Here is a 24,119-nt window from a genome sequence, read left to right as displayed (position 1 = left end):
AAAGAACATCAAGAGAACGATATCTCACTAAATGAATTAAGCATCAAGATCATTGCACTACTGAATCATATAATAGTAATTAGAAAAACGAAAAGTGTAAAATAGGCAACTAAAAGAAAAGCTTTCGCGGGGAGGGCTTAGATTCAATAGTGTTTGAGGCCTTGAGAGAAGAAGGCACTGCCTTGCTTTGTTGGCCATCAGCCATTTTATCCAGCAGCTTTGCAGCCCTGGGATCTGTTAGCAACTTCTTCTGGAAAGACTGCGAGAAGCCAGTTGCTATAATAGTTACGTGAATCTCTCCAGTGTACCGATCATCAACAACAGCCCCAAATATAATATTAGCAGAAGGATCAGCCAAACTAGTCACCACCTACAAAAATTACACGTGTTGAGGACAGGATAGATACATAGAAAAAGGGAAGAAAATGTGGAAGTGAACTCTGCAACAATTGCATGCAGTTATACCACGCAACAAAGGCGAAATAAAGCATATATATATATATATATATATATATATATATATATATATATATATATATATATCAATATGAAGGTAGGCTCATAAAGAAAAAGACCTCTGAGGGCTATCTAAAATTATTGACCATATGAATTCCAATGGCCACAGGAATACTTAATTTTTTTAACATGTTATGGTAAAACATGTTAGCAACAATTTTACAAGATAACAGGAATAACAAAGTGTTCCTCAAGTTACCATAAAATTCTTAAATACCTGAGACACCCTATTCACCTCCTGCAGGGTTATGTCCTTTCCTCCAGTGATATTATACACAACCCCGGTAGCTGACTGAATAGATGATCCAATTAAAGGAGCCAAAGTAGCCTGTTCTGCTGCTTCTTCTGCTCGGTTTTTTCCAGACGAAACACCTACTCCAAGCATTGCAGTCCCAGAGTCTTTCATCACAGCTTTTACATCAGCAAAATCCACATTAACAAGTCCAGGTACCTTAAAGAAAGCACGACCGTTTATAATGACGTTCAGACCAAAAAATGCACAAACATACCCTTAACATCAATACAAACCAAAATACCGAATTATGAAGAAGTAATCGAGTGATGACTCGGACACGAAGGAAAAAGTAGGTGCCTCTCTTTGCAAGTTAGTGATCTAATGGGATCAACAAGGCGCTTAAATCAAGTTCTAGTGTCTGTACAAAAAAATGAATGCACCGTTTGCCAATCAACTCACTGTTATAATGTCTGATATTCCTTGTACTCCTTGCCGTAGAACATCATCCGCAAGACGGAAGGCATCCTGAAGAGGCATCTGCTCATCAGCTATGTCAAGCAGACGGTCATTTGGAATCACTATAAGTGTGTCAACATTTTTCTGCAGCCTCTCGATGGCTTCAAAGGCCTGAAGAAAATAAAATGAAAATTAGAAAGTTATTTGTAAATTTCAAATGAAAGACTACAGGTTTCGGATGAACCATAGATTCTTATCAGCTAGAGAAAATAAACTTAAGACAACAAATTATAGACATTGGATTACACACAACTTGGATAACAAACTATACAGTGTGTTTGAAAAAAACGCCAATTTCAACAAAATGTCAACTCAACCTTCAGGTTCCCTCTATGAACGTGCCAGCCAACTTCCTTCTAAAAGAGTGCAAACAGATTTCCAAACGCACTCGTAATCAGGATCAAATACACCGCTAAGGAAGAGGATAGTGATATTTCTTAACATACTAAAAAAAGAGGGAAGTTTTAATTAAGAGTAGAACTGGCTCAGTAATCACATTCCCAAATAATGAGAAAAAAAAAAACACCTGCCTGCAAGGATCTCTTACGCCCTTCAAAACTGAATGGATAGGTAACAACCCCAACAGTCAGGTAACCTGCCTCTTTTGATATTTGGGCTACAACTGGAGCGGCACCAGACCCCGTTCCACCACCCATCCCGGCTGTTATAAACACCATATCTGATCCTTTAAGAGCTTCAGCTATAGCTTCTCTGGATTCCTCCGCAGCTTGTTCCCCCAAAAGTGGATTCCCACCAGTACCTGTATCTCTACCAGTACTTTGAATCAAAAACCACCCCTCAATTTCTCAACAAAATCAGCAAAAAAAAAAAAAAAAACAAAACAGTCTGGACCTACAAAACAAATCACATCATAGTAATTTAGTAAAAAAAAAAAAAACTTATGCGAGGAGAGCGCCTGACCTAACCCACGCGTTAGAACTTCTCCAATTTTAATAGCGTTCTCAGCGGTCGAATTTAGCAGTGCCTGAGCATCAGTATTTATTGCATAGAAATCTACTCCCTGATTGCAGCAGAATTCAAAAATAGCATCAGCATCCTTCGATTGGTGACAGCAAAACACAAATGGAAGTTAATAGAATAGTGCCACTCTCTGGCTACAAAGTAACACTGGATTCAAAAGGAATATTATTATGCCATCCAACACACTCCTTCATATAAACTCTATTAATAGCTAAAAACTTGTTAGAAACTAAAATTCTAAAGTATAGCTCATCAAATAAGAAACAAGACCAGCAAAATTTTGTTATCTTCAATAACTTTCAACTAACAGTAAAGGTGTACTGAAAAGAGGTTTTACTGTTATTCATCTGAAACAAGATAGGAATTCGATAATGTGCAACCACTATAAAACAATGTCTCCACAAACAATAAGCAAACAAACAAACTAGTCAATCGAAAATAGGAAGCATTAAAAAAATGACAAGAATAGATATTTGAAATTGGGTAGCGAAGAACAAGATACCCAATTGGCCCACCTGCAAACCACTACCGATCATGCGGTTAACAGCATTGTTGCCGCCGCCACCGATGCCGACAACCTTAATCTTAGCGTTATCTACATAGGCGTATGAGCATCGGGGAGAGGCAAAACGACGACGTTGAGGGGGAATTGTGGTGGTTCTGGGGTTGAGGGAAAGAGAGGTTGTGAGTGCATTGTGGTGGAATGCAGAAGAGCAGGAGAGTGAGAGAAGGTCGTTGGGGTTTGTGAGGGGACGAAGCATCGCCATTTTTTTTTTGTTCTCTCTGTTATTTTTATGTGCCTTTTCAGGGTTTTAGGGCTAAATGGAAATTGTCGCTGATGGATTACCCTCCAATTCTCAGTGGATTTAGTTTCCTTGGTTGGACTTCAATCGAACCGTTGAAAGGAGTTTAGGTTATTTTATTTTTTATTTAATAACGGTTGACAAACCTACATTGTACTTTGTTACTTTGAAATGTTTTTCTGTAATTAATAATTAATAAAAAATAATCATTATAAATTTTATTTTTTTATTATAAAGTAATTTTTTTCCTAATATTGTAAAGTAAATTATTACGACATTAAATATTAATTTTGGAACATTGGATTTTGTCATACCCCATTTAAAACACACTCAAAATCCTAAGTAGTGAGATTCATGTGTCAAGAAGAGAGTAAACGCCTTAGTTAGTGGAAAATAGGTGGTTATAGGACAGTAGCCGTTCGGTTTGGGTGACGGCAGTACTTAATGCGAAATTTCAAATGTCGTGCCACTTCTCTGCATGTTTTCCTCCTTCTCCAAATTGCTGAAAACATTTTCTCCTCCTTCTCTCTAAAATCTCCACCTTCTCTCTAAGAAAACCTCATTTTTTCTTCTTCCGATCACCTTTCAGGCACCGTTTGAACACTCCCGGCATCAAGAGCTTTCGTTTAAATCGATCGGTTTGTGATTCTGAGCCGGTGAATTTCTTTCTCTTTAAGCACATTCGTTTAGTCTCGCATGCAACCCTCTATTTCTGGTCGCCTAAGTGAATCATATAATTCTGAGTGTTTCTGGTTTTTTTGCTTGGTTCAGTACTCCTAAAAACGTGACTGTCGAACGTTAAGTCTTTGGTAGTGGGGAGCTCTATTCTGCCTCGTTGAGCGTTCGGTTATGTATAGAGGTAAGGGAAGCTTATATAATTTGATTAAATTCTTGTTTTGAACGTTGGTATGTTTGCATGATACGTTGTTTGATTATTTGATGAGTATGAAATATGTGTGTACTGCTTGTTTGGATGTGTGGATGGATGACTGATATACGTTGTGATCTGAGTGAAATAGGGCTTGATATTTGAACTGTAGTATTCATAGTAAAGGTGATAGTATGGTCGAGCGTCATTAGCGAGCGTTCGGTTCTTCTTGGGAGTGCATGGTCTTACCTGATTTCTCATGCTTTAGGGATAATGTCTAAGAGTCTTTCTGTAATATTATATAGGATTAGGTAAACTGTGACCGAGAGTTTGTATTCACTGTTCAGTTTTCCTTTGAGCGTCCGTCTATATTAAGTTCTTCTTCTACAAGGAATTTCTTTAATGAAGATCGTGTTACAATATTAGATATGTATAAATGAGTGTTCGACCTAAGTGTAGTCCTTCTTTAGGTTTCCTAAACAGTGTAGTTGATGTATTATATAATACTTAAGGTCGTAGACGTTATCGTCCTTTTCATTAAAAATAAGTGTGGCACAATTATATATATATATATATATATATATATATATATATATATATATATATATATATATATATATATATATATATATATATATATATATATATATATATTCCTTCGTTTTAGGTAAGTTTATTAGTGTTCGGTCTTGGACCAAGCGTTCGATCTCAGTAGCGCTCGTTTATGATAAGTACTTGGTCTTTGACCAGCGCTCGTTCGATATTGTTCGTTTCTACAGGGCTCGGTCTTAAACCAAGTGTTGGGTCTCATTTTCAGTAATCTATTATTACCGTTTTAGAATAAGGGTCTTCAGCCAAAATCGATAGCGTTCGTTACTCATAGTTTCTCATCAGTATTAGTATTGGGTGTCAAACAGTGTTGCTCTTTAAAAGGTGGTTGTCCTAGAGTCTTAGTACTCGGCCTAGGTTTCGTGGCGTCCGTTTTGAACTCTTAGTGGTTTGTTTATTGAAGTGAATAAGTAACGCTCGGTCATGTTAGTTTCTAAGAAGTGTTATTCCAGTCGAACTTATGAGATGATGAGAGAGTGTGATTGTATTTCAGTCGAATGTATTAATGATGATGTGAATGAAATAGTTTGATTGTGAACGAGTATTCCAGGGAGGAATATCTCAGAAAATGGTTATTTATTGGTAAAGTATGAATGTGGGCAAAGCTTAGCAAACGTTCATCATGATATTCCATGATTACTCGTTCTCATGTAGAGAGGAGTAAGTCATGTGTGAGAATGACAGGAGGTCCTAGTCCATAAGGTTAACTTGGACGGAACGGATCAACCTCGGGTGGCAGGTGTTGAGGGTATCCCAGTTACTACATCACTTGGGTGCACGAACGTCGTAGCTACACATGATTCATACAGTCCGGACAGTCAGAGTCAAGTGGTCGTTATTTGCATGCTTTGATGTATGAATGATGATTGGTGTGTTGTTGGTTTAATTATGAATGTTGTATGTTGTTATTGAATAAATTAAATTACATAAGCTTACCCTGTTTATCATTTTTGTCTGTGTTGTGCGTCCTGTCGTTGTCCTGTTGCAATGATCATCCGTGTGGATGTGAGCAGAAGGAGAAGAGCTGCTGGAAGAAGTATTGGAAGACGCATCGAAGGTGAAGGCCGAACCTTTGTAAGACGCATCCTGTTGTTAGCTTTAATTTTTGAAAGACCGTGCTGTAATAGTGTATTTTGTACACCGTTCGGTCTAGTGGTAGCTAGCGTGCGATTTTAAATTTCTTACTGTTATGTAAGGCCGTTCGGCCGTAATCGTATTTAGCCGAGTATAGAACTGATCTGTAGTATTGTTAATATGTGATTACTCTCATATATGGTTTTATACTGTATTTTTGGGATGTTACATATTTTATTTTTCAAAAGTTTACTATATTTCGTTATTTTTTTATTCTTTAACATTTAAAATAGAAAACTTAAATAAAATAGATATAATGGTTCAATTTCTTTTTCTTCCTTGATCATAAAAAGACAATAATCATTGAAACCAGAATTAATTCTAGGGGATGGCAAAAGCACCATTATGCTGTAACTCTTTTAAAACATTATCAAAATTAAGAGATTTAAAAAAATTACGAAAATAAATAAATGGTAAAATTATCAAAATTAAGAGATTTAAAAATATTATTAAAATAATAAGTGGTATTAAGATGATACGACTAAAAAGCTTGTAATATTATTTTAATAAATAATATTTTAATAAAAAATAAAATGCTTTTTTTAATGAAGATAATGGTTGATTGCGACGACTTTCTTTCCTAAGCCCCTTTGTTTACTAAATTTAAAAAGAAAATTATCACTGATAGTTTGGATTTTAAAAAAGTAATAATTGATATTTATATATGTCTATTAATAGATAAAGTAATTTAAATTTAAATAATTAAACATTAAAAACTGTAAACTTAGGAGACGAGAGTACAAACACTCATTGGGCCGACAAACCCAAATAATAGGCCCATATGACGTGTGTATAGTAAATTACAGTTAATGTTCAATCAGTGGCCATGCGATGCCATGAGAGGTGATCAAATAAAATCAAATTGAATATAACAACTCAGAAGCTTCAGATCACTAATACGACTACGAATTACGGAACTGAGGGGTAATGCTGTGTCGTTTCGTTTCCGAATTTTCTTCATGCTATTTCTGTTTAGTTCTTCCAGGAACTCATTTTCTGTGTGATCAGGATTAGGTCCGATATGGGGTTCTCGGTTACCACGCTAGTTTTCGCAGTGATTGGAATCGTCGCGTCCCTTTGTACCAGAATTTGTTTCAACAGAGGACCTTCCTCTAATCTGTAATGCTTCTTCGTTTCTTTGTGAGACTCATAGTATCAGTGAAGTAATTAAATAATTGGTGATGCTAATCTTACGCAAACTGCGAAAAGAAATTCATAATCTCGCGCAGCTAATGGATCTGTAAAATTGTGAACTTGTTCACTATTATTATTGTGGAAAAACGTCTCGCTGTTGCTCTGTTTGATTAAAAGCTTATTCTGTCATGAATTTTCAGACAATGCCTTGATGGATTTTACTGTGTGATGTATTTATATAGTTAGTTCCAAAGTAGGTTTCTAAGATGATGTAAGTTCTTCTGAAGAAAAAGAGATTTATTATTCTTGAATTTTGTTCTCTCTCTTTCTCTGTCCATGATAATATTTCCTCTCTCAAATTATTATTCTCTGTATGAATTAATATCTTACTACTCTGTTGCAGATTTCACCTAACCTTGGTTCTTACTGCAACAATATGCTGCTGGATGATGTGAGTGAATGTTTGAATTGTTTTTTCTTATCTTATAGTTTTCATAAAGTTAGTACACGAATTGGGGCATGTAGAAGTTGTGTTCCTGAGCCTATTACCCTGGCAAGGCATTGATTAATTGGAAAAGGAACCTCTAAAGATTAAGGTTTTTTTTTCACCTAATGAATAACTTCTCAGGATGAATGTATCCTTAACCAGTTCGGTTGAAGATGTGTCTCCGTACCTGTCCTTTTGCACTGTGTGTCCATGATACGGCAGATGGATTTGGAGTACTTTGTAGTCAAATTCCATGTTCTGTGTAATAGCAGTAAACAAGTAGGAGGGGGAATGGATGAACTATTTAAAATCAGGATATGTTTAGGCAACCATGCCAGCGCATACCTAGGCGATTGGTACTTTACTTTCGTCTATAAAGTGAGGCATTTTGCTTCGATATTTCACACGGAAACAAAAGGATGGGAAGCTTTGGCTTGCCCTTGCTGTCAAGGGGAAATGGATCAATACCTGTGAGTAGTCTGTGAATTCGAAAGTTAAGTTCATGAAAAGTTATAATATTCTAAACGTGTTGTTTTGCACGAGGAATTTGTAGCTTGTGATAAAATTGAATGAGCGCATGTAAAGAGGACACTGTCTTCCTCAGTACACGGAATGGTTGCTGGCTAGTGTATGACAGAATGTCTAGTATAATCACGGGATGGTAGAAATGGCCTTTCCATGGAATGAACACATCGATTAGTTAAATTACAATTTCTTGGGGGTGGAGGGTAGTTCGTATACCAAAATGTTCTATAGTTCTATCACTTTTATCAACAATTTACGGTGAGTAATTTCCATAGATCCAAATATGCCTGCCTTGAGGTGATAGACTTTGTTCATTTAATTATGATTACATTTTCCTTTGTTTCTACAGCATTTCTAACTGGCGAATAGCCATATATTTCTCATTCCATTTTTTTTTTCTTTTTGTGCTTACTTTGGTTCTTAATTAACTTTATCAGGTGGGCGATCGTATATCTAGCACAGATGAAACCGCTCATTGTACCTATTCGGAGTGAGGGTGAATAACTTTCTGCATAAACAGATGCCAACACTTAAGAATGTGAGTCGCTGGTTGGACGCTGGAGAGGAGTTGATTTCAGCTCTCATAAATCGTTAGTATTTTTTGTGGGTGGATCTGTATGTATTCTTGTTGGACAGTGGCGTTACATTGGGTCTTACATGCTGGCATTACTCATGTTACAATTGTTGTATTCTACCCTTGTTCATTCCTGAAGTCAGTATAGTGGTATTAAGTATGTATTTTGGTGAAATAAGTTGATACAGGAAAATTATATCGTGGTCTTTACTACTTTCTAAAAGAAATTTGATTAGAGGATTTATTCCCAAAATCATAGTTCCCATCTTCACACGATCATTCACACCACCACAACATTGAGCTGGTACGTTTCTACTTGTGATTCTCTTTTTCCTTTTACGTCGCCAAATTTCATAAGAAAAAATAATTAGATATTAATATATAATAAGATACAGATAAGTTTAAAAGTTAGGGTATTTTTTACATTGTGACATTTAATAGGAACCAATATGTTGAAAGTTGCTTATATTTTAGTTTGTATTTGAGTCAAAACGGAGTATTAATATAAAAGAACATGATGACACTAAAAGAAACAAACATATTCAATATCCTAATATGTGGTATTTAAAATAAATGAGATAATTTAATATGTTATACTAAATACTCTTTAATCCGTATTCGTAAATTGCTATTAAACTAAATCTTTTACTGTTTTACATCAATTAAACATTAATCAAATTTAAAATTAATAAGTTGAAATGAAATTGAGAATAACAGAAAAAGTATAATGTTACACTGGGACTAGTCAAATATTCCCATAACACACTCAACAACGTCGTGGAACTCCTTGATGGATCTCTCGCCCGTGCCAGTACGCATCAACGGTAGAAAGAAGAGCCACGCGGCGGTGGTGATGACAAACCCCACAGTAATGGGCCCGGCAACGGCCCAATGCAGTCTACATTTATGGCCCAACAACTTCACTGCACCAAACTCCGCAACCACGCAAACCCCGTGGAGCAGAAAGAAGGACGTAACCTCCCACGTGGGAGAGACACGTGTGATGTAGTAGAATAAAAGCTCGTGCATCAACCCAGACACCAAGAAAGACACCATGACGCCGAACACCGAGGCCCACCGGGGGCCCAATACGGTATTTGTCAGTAGCGATCTGACGGGATTATGTACGCTGTGTCGCAGCGTATGCGTTACAACGAGGTTCCACCTTCTCCCCCAGAAATCACGCAACGAGGTTGAGAGATAAGGGTCATCGGACGGTAACTGTAGCTCAACGGCAAACGTGGCGTCGACGAGAATGTTGCAGAGTCCGATAACAATATCGACAAGAAGATACACAATGGCGCAATAGCTGGAAAGAACAAGCGCAGGGTGAAGTTTTTGTTTGATGGGTAAGAGAAAGAGTAGAAAAAGGAAGGCCTTGATTGGGAGAAAAATGGGATGAGAAGTGAGTTTTGAATTTGATTTGGTTTTTAGGGTTTGTCTGATTGGGAGATATGCAAAGGAGATGAAGCGAAGGAGGGAGTTGGAGTTTGAAGGGAGAGGTCCCAAATCGAAAGCGAAGAGGAGAAGTTTGGAGTTGGTGAGCCAAGTGATGAACAAGGCAGTGACACCTGTTGGAAGGACAGTGGTGAATTGAAGAGGTAGCATGGAGAATTGGTACGACACAGGTGAGAGTGACAGAAATCTCAACATTCCTTTGGGTAGCTTTGAAGAAATGAAATAGCAGTAAGAAAGTGAGATTAGGACTGAAACGCATACCTTGATCATGTTCTTCATTTCTCCTTCCATTTCCATACATTTGCTTCTTCCCATGTTAATCTTCTTTCTTCGATGCTAATCTCACAATCTTTATGTTTCTGTTCTGATTATGGGAATTGGAATGCTACATCTGGGCACCAATTTATGTTAAGCGAAATAGTTACGTCACTATGCAAATGATAAAATTAAGACATGAACTTTAGTCTGTTAGGTATTTTTTCAGTACTTTAAATTAATCTTTACAGTTTATAAATTCTTTGTGTCATAGCTCGTTAAAAAGGCACCCAAAACCCTTTTTAGTGGAACTGAAGTGTCGAGAAGAGAGTTAGAATTTCAGAAAGTGAAAAACAGGTGGCTGTAAGGAATTTGACGTTCACTTTTGACTAGTAGAAGTAAAAACTGAGTTTCAAAAGTTTACGTCATTCTGTGCATGCAACCATCTTCTTCTCTGATTTCTAAAATTTCATTTTCTCCGCCTTCTCTCTAAAAGCTCTTCCTTCTCTCTACAAAATCTCACCCTTTCTTTTCTCCGATCACCATTCAGGCATCGCAGAAGCACTTCCGGCGTCAAGAGCTTCTAGATAAACCGTTCGGTTTGTGAAGCTGAGTTGGTAAGTCCTTCTCTTCATTCAGTCGTGCGTTTTTTCTGGACATGCAAACCAAGTTCTGGTTTCATGTGTTGATCACTCTTTTCAAATGAGTGGTTCTGATAGTGTTGGGTTTTCACTTGGTGTAGTTTGAATTGTTAAGCGTTGAGGGTAGAAGGACGTATAGAGGTGAACCATATACACTATCGGGAAGCGTTCAGTCACGCTAGAGGTAAGGGAAGCTTATATAATTTGATTATATATTCGTTTTTATGTTTGTCTTGAATGGATGCACGATTGTTGAATTTCTGAATGAATATGAAGTATGATTGTTGATATGTTTGACTGTATGGATGTATGACTGTATGAAAATAGATGTTGAAGAAATGAATTGATGTAAAACTGATAAGTATGTAATTCCACATGAGAATTTATGTTCGTCACTGAATGGTCTTTGACCGTTCGGTTTTCTAGTAGACTCAGTTGGAGTTGGATCCTTTCATTTGGAAAGAATCCTAGTTGAGGACGAGTGTCTTTGTTCTGTAATACCCTTCTATAAGTGTGCAACCAAGAATAGTCATTCCTTGGTGTTGATGGAAAATCTGAGTATACCAACATTTGAGTTCATAGATCGTTCATTCTTGAATACTAGTTAAGTGATATCTTATTATATTTAGGGTTAAGTATGTTTTTCGTCTTTGAAGTATCACTGATTTTTGGTTTTAGTCCCTACTCAAAACTTTGATGGCTTTTAGTCATCGTTGAATTGAAACATCTAATATTAGTCCTTAAAAATGGACGGCGTCAAGTTTTTGTTGATCTGGCAAACGGTGAGGTCAGGTCTTCTGTCAGTTTCTATCTTAAGTATCTGCCACGTTGCATTTTTAATTAATGGAATGAGATTAAGTGATTGACACGTGTGTTGTTGAAATCAGATTACGAATTAGGGTCGAAGCCTTCGAATTGGGGAAAAATAGTTTCTGGAAACATTGTTCTGGAAACCTTCCACTCAAAGCGGTCCTTTGTAAACTATGCGGTAATCATTTACAGTTTCCCGATAAAGGATTACGCGTTTTAATTCCAGGTTTTGTACAGAAACTTCAACTGAAGTAGTCAGTCAGGGTAACATGGGTGACCATTGTCAAAATCAGTATGTTTGACTCACAATTGCACTTGTCTTTGGAACATGTTGGTGTTTGACTGTTGGTAGATGGCGCTTGGTCATGTGATATGACCCTAAGTAGTGGAGAAGAACCCATTTTGAGTGGGGGGACCAAGTTGTGGAAAGGCTGAATCACACTGCTCCAAAAACCCTCCTGTAATCGTTTACACAGTCCTGGTAAACGATTACGCGAGAGAAAATAAGGTTTTGTACAGAAACTTCAACTGAAGTAGTCAGTCAGGGTAACATGGGTGACCATTGTCAAAACCAGTATGTTTGACTCACATTTGCACTTGTCTTTGGAATATGTTGGTGTTTGACTGTTGGTAGATGGTGCTTGGTGATTTGATGTGAGCCCAAGGAGTGGGGAATGACCCATTTTGAGTGGGGGGACCAAGTTGTGGAAGGGCTGAATCAGACTGGTCAAAAAACCCTGTTGTAATCGTTTACACAGTTCTGGTAAACGATTACGCGAGAGAAAATAAGGTTTTGTACAGAAACTTCAACTGAAGTAGTCAGTCAGGGTAACATGGGTGACCATTGTCAAAACGAGTATGTTTGACTCACATTTGCACTTGTCTTTGGAACATGTTGGTGTTTGACTGTTGGTAGATGGCGCTTGGTCATGTGATGTGACCCCAAGTAGTGGAGAAGAACCCATTTTGAGTGGGGGGACCAAGTTGTGGAAGGGCTGAATCAGACTGGTCAAAAAACCCTATTGTAATCGTTTACACAGTTCTGGTAAACGATTACGCGAGAGAAAAGAAGGTTTTGTACAGAAACTTCAACTGAAGTAGTCAGTCAGGGTAACATGGGTGACCATTGTCAAAACGAGTATGTTTGACTCACATTTGCACTTGTCTTTGGAACATGTTGGTGTTTGACTGTTGGTAGATGACGCTTGGTCATGTGATGTGACCCCAAGTAGTGGAGAAGAACCCATTTTAAGTGGGGGGACCAAGTTGTGGAAGGGCTGAATCAGACTGCTCCAAATACCATGCTGTAATCGTTTACATCGTTATGGTAAACGATTACACGAGAGAAAACAAGGTTTTGTACAGAAACTTCAACTGAAGTAGTCAGTCAAGGTAACATGGGTGACCATTGTAAAAACCAGTTCATTTTAGGCAGAAGTCCACATCTAAGTGGATGGGGAAGTAATATTTGGTAAGTGGTGTTGGTGTTTTACTCACAACTGCAATTGTATCTAGTGTATCATAAATTAAACATTACATATTAAATGACGAAAATTGAGGAAGTAGTTTGACAGTAAAGAACTTCGTTAAATTAAAGACTTCAAATTATGAAAATAGGTACTGTGATATATAGTTTTTTTATAATGCAGAAAATAAAGCCTAAACAAGCAATTCTAAGTCTGAGGATTATTTTCAGAACCACTTTGCAAGTGTTGCAGTTGTTCTTCAATGTTCCCAACGCGCGATTGCAACGCATCATACCTTGTAGTGATGACCATGTCCATGTTTCCAAATTGAGTTTCAAAGGCATCAAATCTTGTACCAACGAAGGTCTTAAGTTGTTCTATGCGGTTCATGACATTATTTAGTGTTGTAGATGAACTGCCTTGTTTATCATCTTCTCCTTGTTGATCTTGACCTTGTTGTAAGGGGGGATGGGGGCATTGCCTTTGGGAACCCATTCTCCATCATCATTTTGCACATAACCAAATGATGCTACAACTTCACTACCCCTTTTTTGCTTGAACTTCACTTCTGAAATGGGATCAGTGTCAATAGGCACTTGAAAGTGTTCCATGAAGATGGTTATCAAATGTGGATATGGCAACTTGATGTTCTCCCTTAATGCTCTTTTCATCTTATATCTAATAAGATGTCCCCGTTAATGTGAATGAAATTTAAAAATGCCTATAGCAGCATAATATCCTCTTCGGATGCCTGACCAATATTGGTTGCACGAGGAATTAATACTCGAGTGAGAATGTAATGAAGTATCCTTGGTTGAACCTTCATTTGGCCCGCTAGTATTCTGGATTGTATGACTGCATCATCTCTACAGACTAGTTGCCTTGCAGTAACAGAATCGTATTGTTCTTTCCACTCATGTACAAGTTTTCCTTCATAATGAACACCATGAGGAGGGAGATTAGTGAGTTGTTGAAAAAGATTAGGGCTCACCCTAATTTTTACACCTTTTACCTCGCTTCGAATAACCTTAGTATCCGATATTGACATGTTGCTGTAGAACACTCTCACTAATTCTGGGTGGTAATATCTTCTTAAAGACATAAATTCAGTGAGCCCAGCTTCGACCAATATGTCATAGAGTTGAAAGTTTTTTCCTTCAAAGTAACTGTCCTCTAGATACTTTCCAATATTTCACGATTGAGAAAATGTTGGGCATATTTCTCTTGTTGCTCATCCGAGGAGAAGAGATCATTGTTAGGCGTTGGAGGGGATGAGGATGATGACGGGGTTGGACTGCAGCGGCGTCGACGTCCACCAACGGAAGAAGATGCCTTTTGTTTCTTGGTTGCACGATCACCCATTTAATTGTGTTTAGGGTTTTGTAGTGACACAAGTGAGGTTTTGTAAATGTTTTTGAGCAAGGACGTGATTGGGCGGATATACACACGATTGCAATTTATAGACGTTGTATATGTACTGATGTAGTGGGTAGTTTTGTGTAATCAACAGGATCGTGTAATCGATTACGACTTACTAGTAATCGATTACAATAGTGAATTTTGGTGTCTTCATATGCATTCCAAACATTCATCACTTGGATTTCATTGACGACCATTATGAATTACAAAAACATATTAAATTCACAAAAAAACAGTCAAGAAGTTGTATTTATCAAGTGATGTTGTTATCGAAATTGTTATGTACAGTTGACAACAACGACAAAAATCCAAAATGACCCATCTCGGTATCTTTTGATAGTTGGATAGAGTCGGCTTGAAACTGAACATGGTCATCACGTTCAACAACATTAGATGCCCTTGCCCCTTGCAACAACAAAATTATTAATTACAACTAAATTCATACAAAATAAAGTATTTATTTAGTATTTTCAACGTAATTAATGACTCACGCATTGTTCGGTGGGTGGTGTTGAAGTCTTTCTGCATGAAGCCGACTTTCTTCTTTGGGTTCTTTTCTCAATGGTGGACTTCAACTTGTTTGTGCGTGGACGTCCTTTTCGCTTAACAGCTGCAGGACTGTGAACAAGGACATCAGATGTTCCAACTGGACTATGTGGTATTGACGTGCATGCACCAGTATCGTATCTTAGTTGGCCTGCATCATTAATGATGTTATTTGTCATGGATGAACTGAACCCAAATTTTTTGCCAAGACAATTAATTTCTTTTTCCAATTGAGTACTAGCAACCTCAAACTCACATGCAAAAAATTTGGGTTCAGTTCATCCATGACAAATAACATCATTAATGATGCAGGCCAACTAAGATACGATACTGGTGCATGCACGTCAATACCACATAGTCCAGTTGGAACATCTGATGTCCTTGTTCACAGTCCTGCAGCTGTTAAGCGAAAAGGACGTCCACGCACAAACAAGTTGAAGTCCACCATTGAGAAAAGAACCCAAAGAAGAAAGTCGGCTTCATGCAGAAAGACTTCAACATCACCCACCGAACAATGCGTGAGTCATTAATTACGTTGAAAATATTGATTAAATATTTTATTTTGTATGAATTTAGTTGTAATTAATAATTTTGTTGTTGCAGGGGGCAAGGGCATCTAATGTTGTTGAACGTGATGACCATGTTCAGTTTCAAGCCGACTCTATCCAACTATCACAAGATACCGAAATGGGTCATTTTGGATTTTTGTCGTTGTTGTCAACTGTACATAACAATTTCGATAACAACATCAGTTGATAAATACAACTTCTTGACTGTTTTTTTGTGAATTTAATATGTTTTTGTAATTTATAATGGTCGTCAATGAAATCCAAGTGATGAATGTTTGGAATGCATATGAAGACACCAAAATTCACTATTGTAATCGATTACTAGTAAGTCGTAATCGATTACACGATCCTGTTGATTACACAAAACTACCCACTACATCAGTACATATACAACGTCTATAAATTGCAATCGTGTATATATCCGCCCAATCACGTCCTTGCTCAAAAACATTTACAAAACCTCACTTGTGTCACTACAAAACCCTAAACACAATTAAATGGGTGATCGTGCAACCAAGAAACAAAAGGCATCTTCTTCCGTTGGTGGACGTCGACGCCGCTGCAGTCCAACCCCGTCACCATCCTCATCCCCTCCAACGCCTAACAATGATCTCTTCTCCTCGGATGAGCAACAAGAGAAATATGCCCAACATTTTCTCAATCGTGAAATATTGGAAAGTATCTAGAGGACAATTACTTTGAAGGAAAAAACTTTCAATTCTATGACATATTGGCCGAAGCTGGGCTCACTGAATTTATGTCTTTAAGAAGATATTACCACCCAGAATTAGTGAGAGTGTTCTACAACAACATGTCAATATCGGATACTGAGGTTATTCGAAGCGAGGTAAAAGGTGTAAAAATTAGGGTGAGCCCTAATCTTTTTCAACAACTCACTAATCTCCCTCCTCATGGTGTTCGTTATGAAGGAAAACTTGTACATGAGTGAAAAGAACAATACGATTCTGTTACTGCAAGGCAACTAGTCTGTATGGATGATGCAATCATACAATCCAGAATACTAGCGGGCCAAATGAAGGTTCAACCAAGGATACTTCATTACATTCTCACTCGAGTATTAATTCCTCGTGCAACCAATATTGGTCAGGCATGCGAAGAGGATATTATGCTGCTATGGGCATTTTTAAATTTCATTCACATTAACTGGGACATCTTATTAGATATAAGATGAAAAGAGCATTAAGGGAGAACGCCAAGTTGCCATATCCACATTTGATAACCATCTTCATGGAACACTTTCAAGTGCCTACTGACACTGATCCCATTTCAGAAGTGAAGTTCAAGCAAAAATTGGGTAGTGAAGTTGTAGCATCATTTGGTTATGTGCAAAATGATGATGGAGAATGGGTTCCCAAAGGCAACGCCCCCCGTCCCCCCTTACAACAAGGTCAAGATCAACAAGGAGAAGATGATGAACAAGGCAGTTCATCTACAACACTAAATAATGTCATGAACCGCATAGAACAACTTAAGACCTTCGTTGGTACAAGATTTGATGCCTTTGAAACTCGATTTGATGCCTTTGAAACTCAATTTGGAAACATGGACATGGTCATCACTACAAGGTATGATGCGTTGCAATCGCGCGTTGGGAACATTGAAGAACAACTACAACACTTGCAAAGTGGTTCTGAAAATAATCCTCAAACTTAGAATTGCTTGTTTAGGCTTTATTTTCTGCATTATAAAAAAACTATATATCACAGTACCTATTTTCATAATTTGAAGTCTTTAATTTAATGAAGTTCTTTACTGTCAAACTACTTCCTCAATTTTCGTCATTTAATATGTAATGTTTAATTTATGATACACTAAATACAATTGCAGTTGTGAGTAAAACACCAACACCACTTACCAAATATTACCTCCCCATCCACTTAGATGTGGGTTTCTGCCTGAAATGAACTTGCTTTTACAATGGTCACCCATGTTACCTTGACTGACTACTTCAGTTAAAGTTTCTGTACAAAACCTTGTTTTCTCTCGCGTAATCGTTTACCATAACGGTGTAAACAATTACAGCAGGGTATTTGGAGCAGTCTGATTCAGCCCTTCCACAACTTGGTCCCCCCACTCAAAATGGGTTCTTCTCCACTACTTGGGGTCACATCACATGACCAAGCGCCATCTACCAACAGGCAAACACCAACATGTTCCAAAGACAAGTGCAAATGTGAGTCAAACATACTGGTTTTGACAATGGTCACCCATGTTACCCTGACTGACTACTTCAGTTGAAGTTTCTGTACAAAACCTTATTTTCTCTCGCGTAATCGTTTACCAGAACTGTGTAAACGATTACAACAGGGTTTTTTGACCAGTCTGATTCAGCCCTTGCACAACTTGGTCCCCCCACTCAAAATGGGTCTTCTCCACTACTTGGGGTCACATCACATGACCAAGCGCCATCTACCAACAGTCAAACACCAACATGTTCCAAAGACAAGTGAATTGTGAGTCAAACATACTGGTTTTGACAATGGTCACCCATGTTATCCTGACTGACTACATCAGTTGAAGTTTTTGTACAACACCTTATTTTCTCTCGCGTAATCGTTTACCAGGATTGTGTAAACGATTACAGGAGGGTTTTTGGAGCAGTCTGATTCAGCCCTTCTACAACTTGGTCCCCCCACTCAAAATGGGTTCTTCTCCACTACTTGGGGTCACATCACATGACTAAGCGCTATCTACCAACAATCAAACACCAACATGTTCCCAAGACAAGTGCAAATGTGAGTCAAACATACTGCTTTTGACAATGGTCACCCATGTTACCCTGACTGACTACTTCAGTTGAAGTTTCTGTACAAAACATGATTTTCTCTCGCGTAATCGTTTACCAAGACTGTGTAAACGATTACAACAGGGTTTTTGGAGCAGTATGATTCAGCCCTTCCACAACTTGGTCCCCCAACTCACAATGGGTTCTTCCCCACTACTTGGGGTCACATCACATTACTAAGCACCATCTACAAACAGTCAAAGACCAACATCTTCAAAACACAAGTGCAAATGTGACTCAAACATATTGGTTTTGACAATGGTCACCCATGTTACCCTAACTGACTACTTCAGTTCACGTAATCGTTTACCATAACGGTGTAAACGATTACAGCAGGGTATTTGGAGCAGTCTGATTCAGCCCTTCCACAACTTGATCCCCCCACTCAAAATGAGTTCTTCTCCACTACTTGGGGTCACATCACATGACCAAGCGTCATCTACCAACAGTCAAACACCAACACTGTCCAAAGACAAGTGCAATTATGAGTCAAACATACTGGTTTTGACAATGGTCACCCATGTTACCCTGACTGACTACTTCAGTTGAAGTTTCTGTACAAAACCTGGAATTAAAACGCATAATCCTGTACCGGGAAACTGTAAACGATTACCGCATAGTTTTTTCACACGACTAACTTAGACCTTGCCCAACTTTGTTCCGCCACTGAGAATGAGTTCTTCCCCACTGCTTGGGGTGACATCACATCACCTACTACCCTGTAAGACCACTCAAACACCAACATCTTACAAACACAGCTGCAACATATGCAACACAAAACTTCAGCAGATACTCAAATCCACAAACCCACAAATCATAATAACAATGCTATTGAAAATAAAAATATGTGACTAAACCAAAAACTCAAATTTTATATTATTCAACTAAATCCAATACATTACACTTTGTTTTCTTAATCTATTTACAATGATAATTTACTTTCCATTAATCAACTCAATACATATATCACTCATTTTATATTCTAAGCACTACAGTTCCGGTGTATGGAGTCCTAAGTGCTCTTCCCTTGTAACGCCTTCGTGATCCAACCCTAACATACGTCTTCAAAGGTTGTTGATTTGTGTCAATGTCAGTAGGGGATACAAAACTAGTGTTCATGGATGGTTCTGTACGAGGCACACTTTCTCCACCGTGATCTTTATTTTGTCGTCTTGCCTTCTCTTCAGCCAATTGTGCCTCAAAACCTGCAACCCTCCTTTTAAGTTCTTCAATTAGAAATTCTTGGTCCTCTAAGGCACGCATAAAAGTTTCTCTTCGATTTTTTTTTTGTATCTTATTTGGTCTTGGTTGGGCATCCTTTCTTGTTGGTGTTGGTCTGTATTTCTTCTTATCCTTGGTTGAAGCACCAACATAAACATCATCAACAACCTGAAATTTAACCATATATTTCAGACTACACAAGTTTTGTCAATATATCAAAACATAACAAAACTTCGGATAACAAACCACATACTAAACCTGTCTCCATACACCGTTTTACGAACTTGTCTCCAACACTTCTATTCATCCAATGCAATATTCGTGGAAATTTATCAATTGGACCTTCGGGTGGAACAAAATGCTCAAAAAACCATACCTAAGAAAAATAAATCATCTTAACTTCTAGTAAAAAACTAAAATCACAAAACAATAAACAAACAATTTACATTTTACATCAACAAGTAATAATTACCTGCAGCATGTAAACAGAACCATCCACGTAAACGTTTGTTGTACATTTGCCTTTCTTCAAGCCTTCTGAAGCTTTGCACAAACTACGTAACAAAAAACGATAAACTAGACTACCCCAACAATAACTACCCAAACCACTTAAGTTGTCAACAATATTAAACATTACGGGAAACACTTTTCCGCTACGTTTTGGAAATAAAATCTCACATATCCCTACCAATAGGTAAAGGCTACAAAAAATGAGAACAAGGGATATTTTTCTTGTGTTTTCGCATTAGAATTTTGTATATCGAATTCAAATCCTTTGTTCCTTTACCTATGTATTTCACACATTGAATATTTCCCATTTTCTTCTTTAAGTTAATATTTTCACCATCTGTACTCAATCCCAACCCTAAATAAAAATCATTTTCATTTATATTCTGATGGAAGACCATCTAAGATGCACATTGAACCTCTTACTAGAGCCATGGCAAAGAGGATTCAAGAGGAAAAAGGATCACCTACCATTTTGCTTTTATGGAAGGTAATTTACATTGATTCTTTTTCCCGTAATTAAAAGCACATTTTTCCTTGCTTTGTAGGATTAATAAAAAGCAGCTGTCAATATAAAGACTTGGGGGAAAAGCTTGCTGCCCAAACTATCAAACAAAGGTGTTTTACATGTATGCTGCTGGCCAAAACCACCAAAATAGAATTTGGCGCTTTCCATTTTCAAACTTGCTGCCCAAACCAAAATTGGCGCCATTCATTTCAGTTTAGTTGTCATTTCATTTTGAATTTTATTTCAGATCTGAGGCTCTTATTTCCCTATAAATAAGAGACCTCTTTCACCATGTAAAGGACTTTTGAGCTTAGTAAATTGCTGCTGAAATTAACTTCCAGCCCTATTGCTCTTGAGTCATTTATTCTCTCTACTTTCTCTTCCCTTTCCTCTAGCTTCCTTCCATTGTAGGAAGGCCTTCTGAGCTGTGAGGTTCCCACACATACTCATTCCACTCAAACACACCAACCATCAATCAATCTCACTCAATTTCCGCTACATCCACACTGCTGATTTCAATCCGCTGCACCAATACTGTTCTCGGTTTTTGAAGCTTTGTTTGCAAGGCCTAGGTCATTCTAAGCATGGCTAAGCATCCATCAAGTGGTATCAGAGCTTAGGTCGTCCACGCACCAAGAGCTAAGCTATTTCATCCATTTTTATTCCAATTCTGTTTCTGTTTTTGCATTTTGTCCAGTTTTTATTCCAGCACTGTTTCCATTTTGTTTTGGTTCTGTTCTTCTAAATTTGGTGTGTTTAATCATTGTTCGGTGTGCTTCCATTCTGTTATCATGTTTATCCTTTATTTTAAACGGTGAATTTTCTTTGTTTGAGTAATTTCCAGCTTTAATTTTCAATTTCAGTGTTGTCTTGGTCATGTGCAAGTGAATATTGCAGTTTTAATTTCTGTCACTGCTTTGGTATTCTTTTCTGCTGGTTTAATTCGTTTTGCTTGAGTTCAAGTGCTAGATAAGCTATATATCAACCAATAAAGGCAATGCGAATTTGTTCTAGCCTTGGTGATACAAGCTAAAGCACTAGAAATCCATTTTGATTTCAAATCTGTGTTGAACTCTGCTGCAAAATTTCAATTCTGTTTTTAAATCATGAATCTGTTTTCCAGATGATTTCTTTTTATTCTAGTGCTTTATACAAATTTGGTTAATGATATTGAATGATGCTAAAAGTGTAGCAGACCATTACAAGCAATGAAATGCAATTTGCATAGCTTGGTTGCTCACAATTAATAGCATTCCACTGTTTCAATTTTTAATCCAAGCTTTTCACCGTGCTAAGTTTCTTTGAATTTTCTAATCTGAGTTTGGTCATGCTAAGCACATTAAATCTAGCTTATATCTGTGTTTTTACACTTCTTAGAGTCATTTCCTTTGTTGTCCAGTTTTTGAATCCATGAAAAACTAAAAGTGGTTGGTTAATTGATGGTTTTTGCTGCATAATTTGGCCATAGCAAGGGTGATTTTCGAATCCTGCTGTTTCTGTGCTGTTGGAAAGCTTGAGCAAGTCTAAATGGATCTTTGAAAGTTGTTAATACTGCTCATTTGGTCAAAACTGAATTTACATGCATATTGGATATTTAAAGCATCATTTTTGAGTTAAAATTGGAAGTGGATCAGTGATTCTGAATATTAATCATTGTTTCAGCTGTTTAAGAGTTTAAACATGTTTAATATCACCAAGAAAAGTTGTTTGAACATTCATCAAAGTTTTTGAATCACTGCCACTCATTTTGGGTTCCAAAACCACCATTTTAATTCATTTTTCTGGTGCAGTTTCTGTTTTTTCAGCCATTGTTTTGGTAATTTTAGTGTAAAATTCATTGCTGGATTGTGAAAAAGTTGGTTCAATGTTTAAAAAAATGAAAATACATGATCAAAAGAAGAAGTATCAAGTGTTAAAAAGCTGTTAGAACCAACCAATCCAGATTACAAGTCTTGAAAAACAAAGCTGAAACTCAGTGAGGCATTTTATCAAACACTTTTGAAAATTATCAAACAGTTTGTATTGGAAGAATTTCTGAACTGTGCTTGTGTTTTTCTTGCTTTCTTCATCCATTCTAGTGCCTTTGATAAGTTCCTTTTGTGTACCTTTCATTGGTGTGCTGTTCCAAATTGCTGTGTCTATTTTGTTTGGCATCCTAAGTTTCAAAACAGCAGCATAGTTTGGTGCAAACAGTAGCATAGTTTGGTGCAGATTTTTAAACTGATTCGTGTGATTTTGCTGAGTTTTGGAGTGTATGTGCAAGCTGTTTGGGGCATCCAGCACCAGAATCCTTCTCCTACTTTGGTAGCCTCCTAGGAAGTGGTTTGAGCATTGAAAGTGGAGCAAGAAGGAAGACTCAACAGCAGCTAAACATCACTGTCCAGCAAGCTGTAAATTCTGTTACAGCAGCAACTTGCATCTCCAATTCAATTAGCTTTATGCAGCAACAAGAAGACAAAGTTTTCATTAAATTCTTGGCCTCATTTCAAGTCTATATCACGGAATTTGCTGTTTGAAAAGTGTATTTCAGTTTACTTTTGCTGTTTTGAGTTAAGTGACTTGGGAAAATGCTCTTGAAGCAATTCCAATTTCACAATTGAATATTGTAATAGTCCAATTTCGTTTTCTTTAGTGTGGAAGTGTGTCAAGGGGCTCCAAGTGTCACTTGCACTTTCACTTAGGGCCGTCTAGCATTTATATTCTTGCATCTTTATTGTTTTCATTACTTTGTTGCTTAATCTTTTTGCCTCCGTGATATATAGGATTGCATAGCATTTAGACAACCTTTCTTTGGTTATAGGTTCATTTCATAACATTTGAAAAGAATTTGAAGAATTTCTAATTAGAAACTTAGGTAAAAGATAACTCTAAGGAAACTCTGACTAAGGAAGAACTTGGTTTTTAAACTTGTCCATTAGTGACTCACCTCTTCTTCCTGAGGGCTACTTAGAAACATCTTTCACCTTTAGAATCTCTTTAGAAATTTTTCACCAAAAACAAAGAAAAAAATTGTGAAAATCTTTTCATTCATTACTTGTCAAATATTTTGAAAACCTTGTAAAAACCTTTTTCATTTGACAAGAATGAGTCAATCAAGTGTGCAAGGTAGCATCAAACCCAATAGTGAGAGTTCTCATCAAACCCAATAGTGAGAGTTCTTTAAGGGAGGAATTTCAACAAAAAATTGAACAAAGGGATAGAGAGATTAATGAGCTTAAAGACATGATTAGTCAACTTTTGAATAATCAAGACAAAAGAAAAGAGAGATCTTCCCATAGGAGAAGAGAAGAATCATCATCTTCTCTTCTAAGACGGACATTGGACCTCTTACTAGAGCCATGGAAAAGAGGATTCAAGAGGAAGAAGGATCACCTACCATTTTGCTTTTATGGAAGGTAATTTACATTGATTCTTTTTCCCGTAATTAAAAGCACATTTTTCCTTGCTTTGTAGGATTAATAAAAAGCAGCTGCCAATATAAAGACTTGGGGGAAAAGCTTGCTACCCAAACTATCAAACAAAGGTGTTTTA

General features: G+C 37.3%; 3 protein-coding genes and 1 long non-coding RNA gene across 4 annotated transcripts; 2 read left to right on the top strand and 2 right to left on the bottom strand.

The window, feature by feature from the left end:
• On the bottom strand, positions 1–3,109 carry LOC108337080 (cell division protein FtsZ homolog 1, chloroplastic-like). The gene is made up of 6 exons (XM_052880968.1): positions 2,764–3,109; positions 2,189–2,288; positions 1,798–2,027; positions 1,211–1,378; positions 734–967; positions 1–370 (listed from the first exon to the last, which is right to left on the bottom strand). Exons 1-6 carry the CDS (start codon positions 3,013–3,015, stop codon positions 110–112), a joined length of 1,245 nt encoding a protein of 414 aa, XP_052736928.1. The 5' UTR covers positions 3,016–3,109; the 3' UTR covers positions 1–109.
• A 3,347-nt stretch (positions 3,110–6,456) lies between these two features.
• Positions 6,457–8,578, top strand: LOC108337412 (V-type proton ATPase subunit e2). The gene is made up of 4 exons (XM_017573934.2): positions 6,457–6,586; positions 6,671–6,781; positions 7,200–7,247; positions 8,246–8,578. Exons 2-4 carry the CDS (start codon positions 6,684–6,686, stop codon positions 8,310–8,312), a joined length of 213 nt encoding a protein of 70 aa, XP_017429423.1. The 5' UTR covers positions 6,457–6,586; positions 6,671–6,683; the 3' UTR covers positions 8,313–8,578.
• Positions 8,579–8,978: 400 nt separating this feature from the next.
• On the bottom strand, positions 8,979–10,298 carry LOC108337546 (probable long-chain-alcohol O-fatty-acyltransferase 5). The gene has a single exon (XM_017574100.2). It carries the CDS (start codon positions 10,153–10,155, stop codon positions 9,124–9,126), a length of 1,032 nt encoding a protein of 343 aa, XP_017429589.1. The 5' UTR covers positions 10,156–10,298; the 3' UTR covers positions 8,979–9,123.
• A 348-nt stretch (positions 10,299–10,646) lies between these two features.
• LOC128197749 (uncharacterized) lies at positions 10,647–23,702 on the top strand. The gene is made up of 3 exons (XR_008250527.1): positions 10,647–10,712; positions 10,838–10,920; positions 20,629–23,702. It is a non-coding gene; the product is annotated as an uncharacterized LOC128197749 (long non-coding RNA).
• Positions 23,703–24,119: the final 417 nt, after the last annotated feature.

This window comes from Vigna angularis, chromosome 7, assembly GCF_016808095.1.
Source record: "Vigna angularis cultivar LongXiaoDou No.4 chromosome 7, ASM1680809v1, whole genome shotgun sequence".
NCBI lineage: Eukaryota > Viridiplantae > Streptophyta > Magnoliopsida > Fabales > Fabaceae > Vigna > Vigna angularis.
The sequence above is the reverse complement of the archived record's forward strand: the minus strand, read 5'-3'. Positions and strand labels throughout refer to the sequence as shown.